The 11,135-nt window shown below is 40.1% G+C and overlaps 1 protein-coding gene across 1 annotated transcript in view; it reads right to left on the bottom strand.

Moving 5' to 3' along the window:
- LOC128876964 (uncharacterized) overlaps positions 1-11,135 on the bottom strand; it is a 426,442-nt gene that overhangs the window by 12,137 nt on the left and 403,170 nt on the right. Inside the window, exon 10 of the mRNA XM_054123829.1 lies at positions 1,979-2,181. Within this exon, the coding sequence (XP_053979804.1) occupies positions 1,979-2,181 (203 nt within the window). The remainder of the gene's footprint in view (positions 1-1,978; positions 2,182-11,135) is intronic.

Genomic DNA, 11,135 nt, shown 5'->3' with positions numbered 1-11,135 from the left:
ACACACACACACACACACACACACACACACACACACACACACACACAGAGGCACTATGCACGCGGTTGTCCAGTAAATAACGCCTCGAGAAGTGGAACAATTCCAGAATAGAATTTTTTTTTCATGAAAGCTGCCCAGCTTTTGCCACGGTTTCATTTAGGCCGTGCAATCGCACGCGTTTAATGAGTTTGCCGAATAAAAGGCACCCTCTAGTGGGTCATCGCGATGATTAATCACGTCCTGGACGTAAAATGTTCACGTTGAAACAGTCCCATGAATAAAGAATCTGAGAATATCTCTGAGGAAATGATCAGAATGGTGATCAAGGAACGGTTTCGATTTCGATGTTTTAGTTTAAATCTTGGTGGGAAATGGTGAAAGTTAGTGAAATTGTTATATAGGAGTTCGAAAGATGTTATTTTTCATAAAGAAGGTGATGAGAATGCTATTGGTATCATCGATTAATAGATCCCACGTGGAAGACAGTATTTCTAAGTAGTACAGGACGTGCTTAGTCAGATATCGGTCTACGGAGATTCTCATATTTCACACTTAAATATTCCTATTTCAAGCACCTCAACGAACTCATATTTACTCGTACCTTCAAGCACGCTACAATGTTCCCGGCGAATTTTAACGGAAAAGTCGATTCTATAAAGCATTTCGCGTCCCTTTCTCTGCGCCTCCTCTCTTCCCACTCTCTCGCGCTCCTTCTTTTCAGCAACTTCTAGCCAAGCAACGGGGAAACAACTTTTGCTATTACAAGTTTAATAAGTTTATACGTAGAAGCGCAGGGAACGGGGGTTTTTCGCGCGCAGTAACGCGAAGGAAATGGCATGGTACATTCGTCGTCGTGATAAATACGCTCGACAAAAAGGATGGAAAGGTCGGGGTGCGAGCTTCCATCCCGTCGACGTATCGCCTGTGCAGGAACAAAATTATCGGGGCTTCAAACGAGAATCCAACGGCAAAAAGTTTCACCTCGGTGTGCTCAATAGAAAATCGTCGATCGGCGTTTCAATGCGACTCGGGGAATTTGCCTGCGCGTCTGGTGAACTTAAATTACTTTATAATTATTCTTCCGCTCGCGGTCTTTATCCGGCCCTTCTTTGAAGCTTCGCGGGGAAATACGAATTTATGAGGAGCTTTTAATGAAACTGAAAACTGAGAAACACGATGGAAAACCGAGAATATAATTTATCTGTGGGTGCTCTAGGGGGGGAATTCTTCAAACTACTCGGGCACGAGGTTTAATTATATTTTCTACTTCGAGGTGGGCTGACTTTTAATTTATACTTGGAAAGTATCGACTGAGGGATTACATTCGTAGTAAATTCAGGCATGGGAAGGTTTTATTTAAACTTGGTATGTAGACAAATCTGAGGTTTCATTTTCGTTCCGGAATATTCTGTTTTTCAATTACTTAGAATTCTACAAATTGATGTTACGTTAAGATGATCCAAGCGTGAAATTGAAACGTTTGGTAGAAATATTAAAATAGGACTTAATTTATTATTATTAGGCTTTTATGAATGTTAAATTATTCTGATTAAAACTACTGTACTTCTTTTAACTGATCAGTTTTTGTTATTAAGGAAAATCGTCAAATTACTCTTACAAATATAAATATAAGGTAAGATGTTTGAATTATATAAACGTCCACTTACATTTCATATTTACTTTAATCACCTCGTTTATCGTAAATACCAAATTCGTTACTTGCAGCAAACGCGTGTTGAAGAAGTGACAGAAACGTTCCGTGAAACTCTCTATGGATGTCTAACTTTGATACAGCCGTGGAAAGAAACGGTAGAAGGAAAGGTTAATGAAAAGTGCTTGTCAATTTCGCCCCGACGTGGGTCGTAATTACTTAGAGCGCGAAAGCGGAGCTGAATCTCTCCAATTTTTATCAAACTTGAAATATCCTCGAGTGCCCTTAAATGATTAATGCGAGTGGAAGTTCTTTTTTTCAACTCACTTGTTGCTGCATCCCTCGTTCAGGAAGTAGAGATCCTTGACCAGCAAGCTGAAGAAGGGTACGACGATTCTCTGTCGCTCGTCCGTAGCGCCGGCGCTACGCCACATTGCTGCCTTCAGGGTGCTGCGATAACTGCTGAAATTGCTGCTCGGGTCCATTTGATGCTCCAGGATCGAGAATTTCGCCAGCTGCACCTTCGACCACTGTAACAGAAAACAGTTTTACAGCCGTCAGTAAAAGATATGTTTATTAATTCTACCGAAAATGGGGTGGACGATGTTTATATGTAATATATTTCAGAAGGGTGTTTCTCTTTTCTAGCAACGATGGCAAGGATATCGACAGTTTGTTGAAAATGTTTCAAAATGAAAAAAGGAGGTCTTGAAGTTACAAGGTATGCTATTATATACACTGGTACCTAAAAGTATATAATATCAAGCATGAAATGTAAATTAACCAACTATTTATATTACAGGAAATATTCAAAATTGAAAATATCTACTAAATTCTTAGTACATAAAATGTCCTTTCAATTCATATTCCACTGCTCTTCATCGAAGTACCAATTAAAAAGCTATTTTTCTGACTGTTCTTCCAATAAAATTTGCGATAGAAAAATAATTATTAGGTACTGGAAGCTATCTGTAGAATTCTAAGAAAGTCTGAGAGGGTTAAGGACGATGTGAGCCAAAAGAACAAAAGAAGTAAATAATAAATCAATACAAAGGACCCATTAAAGCAAAACCCACGACAGAAAATGAGATAGAATCGAAAGGGTTCAAAGAGGATTGGAGGGTCGTTCGCGAAGAAATCGAGCAAAGGCGCAGAGGCCAGGGAATTAGAGGGAGACACAATGTCTCGAAACGAGAAAGAACAGGTTAGCGAAAACGGCGCAGGGTCAGAAAGCGAAGGTAACTTATCTGGCCGTGCAAACGGCGGATAGAATTCGATACATCGGAATGGAGGAGAAGGGTATCGAGTGAAGGCAATGGAATCGGTTCGATTGCATTGTATCCAGAGGGGCGAGTCAGATGCACTTATTGTGTGTCGTGAACACGTCTCGTTCGAGTTCCTCTTCGTTTTACTCCAATATATATATATACTATGTATATACTAGATCGTGTTAAAAGGCGCGTGCAAAGGAACGATGGATGGGTAGGAAATAAACGTAAGGGATTTCACGAAATCCAGCTATCTACGTCAAATAAATTGCAACAGGATAGATTAGGGCTGCTGTGTATTCGAGTTGACTTCTTACCTTTATGGAATGTGAGTAACAGCATTTTTATTGAAACTTCTCTGTCATTTGATTTCCATTTACTGTACTATATCAGAGGAGGAAATTGGAGTAGAATTAGGCATCCCATATTTAAGAAATTGGGGGTTGTGCTAGATTAAGGATTCAATGTGGGAGATTTAATTTCTTTCTTTCTTGCGTCGATTGTTGGGTCACAGGTTAAATATTGGCGTATGTGTCAATGTACTTGGGGTGTGTTTCTTATGTGCTCCCATGATGTTAGAGGTGTAAGTGATTTACCAGCTAGAGTTTTGAAGGTATATTGGAAAGGTTTTATTTTCTCGAGCAGGTAATCCTGGGTGATTAATAATTTCACCATTGGTAACAATCGTGTAACTGCAATTTTCCTCGATAATTACACAAGTAAATTCCCAAGGAAAGTCATTGTCCTCAAAAAGATGTATTCTCGAAAAGGAGCACTGTTAATACACCTGTATAAAAAACCATTCCACGCGTTATTATTCTCGAGAAACAGAAAACTTTTATTTCGTTGGGCAGCGCACGGAAGGCTGTCCTATCGCTCGGGATAAAGCGTCGTCGACTTTCCGTCTTGCGAAATTTCTCCATTGAATTAAATCTCCACGCTTCGGCTACGGTGGAGCACGACTCGTTCGAGGAACGTAATTTCTCATTGGATGTCGACGAAGCGTGAAACAACGGAAGACACAGGCGTTGTTCTTCAATCTTGAAACAAGTTCCGCCCAGAAATGAACCGCGCCGCGACGCGGCATCGAGTTTCCCGGCGGCATTCAAGCTAATCCACGGTGATAATTCCGTCAACTTTCGAAACGTCGACGTAACCGTCGAAATTAATATCGTTCTGTCGCGTGCTCGCTATTAATTCGGAAATTAACGCTCAGATGAACGTGCATTAGCGACTTACAATTAGCGTTGGCACACGGGTGATATTAATCAATGAGGTATCGATGGTCGTTAACGTGCTGCCGAGGGTGCCGAGCGTTTTCGTAACTCCGAATTCGAGGGGAATATGTCTTGCGTATAATTCGGCGGATTCGGATATCAATGAAACCAGCTAACGGGCGCATATATTAAATTTAAATCGAAACTTCAACTTCCAATAGCGTGAACGTCGAACAATCGATGAAACAGCGAAATAAACCCGTCAAATTAAAAATGCGTCGAGTAGATATTTATTTTCGTGAATTATGGACGATGTAATTTAAAATAGCACTGATTAATTTGAAATTAAAAATGTGGCTCCCTTTACGAGTACTTTTTGCCGTTATTAAAAATTTTAATTGGTTAGTATTTAATATTTCAAATAAACTTTGACGTAGTTTGTAATTCAAACAGAATTAAAATTGCAACTATCTTAAAACGTACATCTACATATTAATAGGCTTTTAAAATTTCTTTTACGTTACTCTTTCTGCTTTATAGATAATTTATACGATCCTGAAGCAGAAGCAGACCTCGAGGTCGAAAACGTTTTATAAATTTACACATGTACATTTTCCTGCTAACCAAATTGCACTTCTGCTCGTATTTCCAACCAGATTGGAGTTTATTTGAAATATTTCATAATTTGTCTCCATTTCTTTATTCATATCGTTCAGTAATTTCTAGCTTCTAAAGACACGATTTACGATCGGGACGAAGTCGCTGGAAATCGCGCGATACTCGTAAAGCCTAATTGATGTTCACTCGGCCATAAAAATGGCACGCTCGCCATAAAATCGTCAAACACGCCCCCCTCGAACAAGCCACGAATTAATTTAGCGGATACTATTTCAATGTTGTATTCAGGATACGCTAATTCCTATTAATTAAACCGAATCTCGTTTTACCTGGACTTTTCAGGCCGGCCAATTAAATCGCGCGGCAACGCGTAGGCTGGAATACAATGAGCGCTCGTCAATTTTAACACTTGCCACGTAAATCGAATCGAGTGTCATCGAGTTGTTCGGCATTAAAATTCTTCCGTTCTAAATTCGAGCTTGGACGAACGCAAAATCCTCGACGCTTTCGCGCTTTCCAGTCGACGAGCTCTGCGAGCTCTAACGAACTAACCGGAAGAATTTGTCCTGTGACGGACGCGAGAATGAATTCAGGATTAAATTCGAGGCTCGAAGATGCGTGAAACAGAGTGATATTTTCTCTAGCTAAGCTGAAAATAAGTAGAGATAACCAACAATAATGGATTTTTGGCTATTTGATAGATTGGTAGATCTATAGAGTCGACTACGTACAAAATTTGATACTTCGAGGACAAATCTATCGACAGTCACGAGAGTTATCGAGAAGAATGATATATAGAGAGTATCTTCCGTAAAATTTGGATTCTAGTTGGAAATGCGCGGATCTTTCTCCGGTTGGAAGCTTCGGCTCGATCTGGAGGACTAAATTCTTCAAGGATCGGGGATCCTTCTCAGCGTCTGCATTCTGAGAGAGAAAGTTCTCCAGCTCGCCGCGGGAGCCATTTTTCTCCACGAGACTCGATTCGATTTCTCGGGAAATGCCCTAACGGAGTAAAAAAAACACTGGGAATCAGAGACTCCTGGCAGATCCGGTAAATTGAAACTGGATGGAAAACGGAGGGGGGTAATGGAGAGGGCGAGGTAGTGCAGAATCTGCTTCCGGGAGCCTCGCGAGACAACGCTGAAGGAAATAAGAACCTGCGGTGGTGATAACTGAGATCGGGATTCTGATTACGTTAAATTATCGGAGAAATTTTGAGAAAATAATGACATGTAGTTGCCAAGAAATTTTGACTCTGTAATTGTGAAATATAATGACTGAGGTACGAAAAAGGTTGAAAGAGGGATGGAGGGTGTACAAGAGCGTTGCGAGGCTAATCAGAACAAAGAATACAATTTCCAGTCTTTCTGTACTTAGGTTTTAAATTGAGTATCTAGCTTGAGTAATACTCTTAGTTCTGAAGAGTAGTTCAATGATAATGTCCGACATCGACGTATTTTCACGGACGAAAAATGAATAATTCCTTGGCGCTTCAGAATTTCACAACCGTAAAGAGACATAAAATTGACTAATCATGAATTTTAACTTCCTTCCAGGCGGTGCGATTTTATGATCGCCATTCGTTATCAAATGTTTTTCCTCGCGGCTCTGATTTTCGCATTTCCAGTTGATTTGCATTTTAAAAACTCCATTTGAATCTCCATTTGAACACGTGCAGCTTTGTCGCATAAAAGAACGCCGCGCCGTCGTGGGTGGAAAAACCCCGTGGACGATAAATTATTACTGACCGAGTGAAAAGGATGAGTCAAAGGGAGAGGCAGATGCAAATTCGCTTCTAAAATTGAATTTTCATCGCTTGGAAGAGGCGACATCGGAAAAATAGATGTAAACAGTCCCGTGATTGGTTCGTTAAATGATACGCGTGATTTGTGAAGGTTCTCAAGAACTCGATATTTCTTAGTCTTTCGCGTAACCGAAGCCAATAAATTTCGCCTCGTTGAATCGAAAATTATTCGTCTTGGAAAAAAAAAGAATTTGTTGAGAGAGAGAGAGGGAGGGGGGGGGGGGGGGGAGGGGGGGGGGGGGAGAGAAATCGTTGCGATCAAGCGTAATTAAGTTTTTAAAGCGCGGAGAAGTTACGGTGAGAAGTCGGATATTGAATATGCATTAGGCGAACTTAAACCAAAGTTGCAATTTCATAAAAAAATAGTCGAAAAAATTGTCAGGTAACGGGTGAAGTTGAAAGCAACCGAGCGGAAAGACGTTTTCATCGTAATTCTCCATGCTGTGAGGAAATTAAAGCGGAGAAATTCTCCTCTTTAATTATCACGAACGTACCATGAATTTTTAGCAATTTTGAACATCCGGTGAATGATAAACCGTACGGCTGGGAAATTGGCACTGCAAATATTTTTTAATTCCCTTCCGTCCGAAACTTGCGAAACGTAGTTTTATTATTGTTTCGTTTCCGTAGACACAATGCAGCACGCCTGTTGTTTATTGAAAAGACGTTTCTTTGTGAGCTTTTCAGAGTAATTGGAGTTGCATCGAAGAGTGAATTTTGATTTTACCTTCTTGGGGTCTGATAAAATAAATTTAATTTATAGCCTATACTTTTGCAGTGTTCTTGATCAATTTTCTACATATTAATCGATTTCTCGGGAAATGCCCTAACGGAGTAAAAACGGTGTATTGATTATACACAATTTTAAACATATTACAATTGGACTACGAATATTTAAACAGTATTCTATATAATTACACCTATGACAATATAATGATAAGACCATCGATCACTCTTACGAGTCTCTGTCCGATCTAATAATTCATGAAGCAATGTCTTTTTCCTCTCGAAAGCACTAATTTCCATACAAAAAATATTTCTAATAAATTTCTGTTACCACATTGAGAAGGAATTAAATAAATTACTTCTGAAGATGAAATGTTAAAGAAAATAAATCTACACAGGATTCATGAATTTCGCGAAATTGCAAAAATAAGTACTAATTTAAATTCAACAAAAATAATTTCCAGTTATATAAAAACAAAGTGTTAGGCTTGTATCAATTTTCACGAGTTGTTTGGCAGTCCCACTACGGTAATCCACGAGCTCTTCGTTAAAAAGTTAATGTAAACCCGTTGCTCGTCACACCGATTAAGTTTTCTCCATACAATAAGCAATATCCCCGTCTCGCAAGAGTCTTCGCTCCACGAGAGGGTTCATCAGCGAGGCTTTTCCAAGATCCTGTCGCAGACGACGTCCGCCAGTTTGAAGCCGTCTTCAATACACGAGGAGCCTTTACATCAAACTCAGCAACTCCAAAGGCTCCGCACATAGAAGACGACTGCCTACGTCTAAGGCAGGATCCGCTAGAAAAGCCTCCCTGATGAGCCCTCCAGCTGATCTGGAACGAAACGCGTACCTTTTCACTCCCAAAACCTACGATATCACTTTCCATACCAATTTTCCTGAAATCGATGTCTGCTACTGTGCCTCACCTTGTTAGTCGCGGCCACTCGCATCCCCGTGCCGTAATTGAGGCGACAGTGGTTGCGCGCGCGCGGGGGGGGGGGGTATATCTGGGAGGGATCGCAACGACCGAACGTAATTAGCTTTTTGAGGGACGAGGAGCGAGCCCAAGCTCCTTTTCACCATCGAAGAAGACGTCACTCGCAGATTATCTCCGTTGGTAAATTAACCCAAAGCAGGAGGGGATTGGTATCGTTCATCTTCCACCGACGTCGTCGTATCTCTCGAACGCGAACTAAAGCTTCGAGATACCGACGCCGAGGATTTTCGGCCATGAGTTTTCGAGACGAAAACTCGCTGAAATTGGAAGTTCTTCGTCCTCGAGCAAAGAGAATATTCGCCCCGAGTAAACGGAGGTTGGAGGACGGGACGGCGGACGCGATACGTTGCGCTCTTCCTCGAGATTTTTTCGCGATTCATCTCGATGGGATCGATATGCGACGTTTGCTCGACCGGGGGAAGTGTCCTTTGACGTGTACGAGAGTTTTCGTTTAGGGAGTGACAACACGGAGGTAGTCGATCCACGTGGTTAGTGTTAAGTTAAAAATCTGATCATGTTGAGTTACTATTGTGGACATTTTTGGGAGAATTTGCAATTTAATTGTCATAAGTGAAGTACATGTGACTTGATTCTCGTTCCATTCATGTGTCTATATTTCATTTTAAATGAAAAAAGAGACTTTCACGTTTTTATGCATTTTGTGCATAAAAGTCCATTGTTTCTAGTATTGTTCATGTAACACTATATTTCTATAGGATTTTGCGTATAAGTGCATCATTATGGACAATGTGTATACACTGTGTATATACAGTCTGTCCCAGAAATATTTTTAACCTCTAAGTTTATTGAAGAAATTAGGCTTGATGTTTACAAATAAATTTTTCATTACATATATACAAGTGTAAAATTTATACGTGTACATATTTATAATGAAACACTTATTTGAAAACATCAAACCTATTATTTAATTTAGAGAAACTTCTTCAATAGATATTGAGGGTACGAATATTTATGAGACTGACTGTAAGTGCAAACTTGCACACAAAGTATACGAATATTTACCTACAGGTAGAGTTGTACAAATAAATTAATTCTATAATTCAATGCTTACCTACGTGGCTTAGACTGTTCATACAGGAAAAAATCCTCCGATTATTTGAGCGAGTGGACAACGATTAGGCCGTGGGCGAAGGAAGGGTGTGAAAACAACGCGCGTGCGTGGCCGAACGGGGCCGTTAAATTTTCATTAACGCAAATTACGAAGCGAGCCACGCCGCCTGGCCGCTGATAGTTCCAGCAATTATTTTAAGCGCGCCCTGTATAAATCAGCTGACCGAACCAAATGAACCCTGAATAACAGTCGGCATCGAATAGAGCCAGCGGGATGTGCCCGCGGAACACTGGCTCTGGTCTCGTAATTAAAAACGAGAAAAAAACGTTTAATGGTTTCCGTTCCGCCTCGCAATTTGTCCAATCCCCCGATAAAGTTGTAGGCGAACGGCGATTGTTCAGAATGTGTCTCGGTTACGCCTATTGAAATAAAACAATCATTGTTTGTATTCCCTTCTTTCCTTTTAAATATAACCGAACGCTGTTTATACTGCTGCCTCGCGATTGAAAGTTACGCTCGTTTGTTTTGGATAGTTGAGTAATGATTGGTATGGTTGCTTGCACGTAAACATCTATATTTTACATAGATCTCTCTTCAATCAATAATATTATTATTTGTAGATTTTTTAAACACTCTGAATCTCTAAAAACAAAATTGCAGCCATAGTCACACAATTCATGAAGTAGCATTATTCCTGAACGACGTTTCTCAATAGAATCTAATTGTTGCTAAACGCTTAATTGCAGTGAACGCGTTGAAAAATATAAATTCAAAGAAAGACCTTGCCTCTATTTATCATCATAACCACGATACACCAATTACGCTCATCCTGCATCAGAGACACTCTCTTTACGTTACATTTCCGCTTAATTTAGTCCCCGTCTGGTTTTTATTCCTTAAACGTCGCGGAGTAACAAGGTGCGCGACAATTAGAAGCCCATAATTTAATATGCTAATTACGTCAAGCTAGCGTATAAATTCATTTGGAAAGCCACGCAGAGCCGTGACATATTTATTACAAACAGCCCAGTCGGCAAGAATATTCATGAACATTTTTATGCACGTACCGTGGCATGCCAAAAGTGAAGTTAAGAGAAAAAAATTTAATTTTGTTTACTGTAATGACCGCTACATTTTCATCCGGGCACCATCCTCCCGCTTAATCCAATTCGCGATGAAATTGTAGCCCACGGGTTGTTCGCTGGGGAAATATTTCCATTCAAATCGGATCGTCGATATCCTTGTATTAATAACTTTCATATATTTTTTTATGCGAGTCCTCCACCTTTCGTTTTCAGAAATCATTTTATCGGTAGTAAATTGTGTGCTTCGAGAAAGTTGTAGTATTTTTAGAAGTCTCTTTTACTTTTAAGTAACCCTCAGGGGCTGTAGCATGCGAACATGCAGCTACAGTATGGGTTTAGCGACCCCGAGGTACCCCAGCTGAAAAAGGGGGGGGGGGCAATGGGGCCCCAACAGACATGCATCGGATTGGAATGTTATGTAAATTGGAATGCAATTGGAACTAAACGTTGGTTTCTAACTATAGAAGCCCCGCAATTGAGGAGTTAGCTAAATAATGGCATCAGTGTAATAACTAAATTGACAGATACGCTCTTAAATAAACAAAGCTCAAAGCTACTTTTCAGTGCAATTAATTTTAATAAATTTGTTTCTGTTGTGAGAGCATTCCTTAAATTATGACAAAATGATCAAGTTTCCTGAATGTTGTAGTGCAGAATGATATTAATGAATTTTCCAGTGACTATTTCATCCCTT

The sequence above is a fragment of the Hylaeus volcanicus genome, chromosome 5 (assembly GCF_026283585.1).
Source record: "Hylaeus volcanicus isolate JK05 chromosome 5, UHH_iyHylVolc1.0_haploid, whole genome shotgun sequence".
Lineage (NCBI taxonomy): Eukaryota > Metazoa > Arthropoda > Insecta > Hymenoptera > Colletidae > Hylaeus > Hylaeus volcanicus.
Note: the sequence above shows the minus strand (reverse complement) of the source record. Positions and strands in the feature narration are given on the sequence as shown.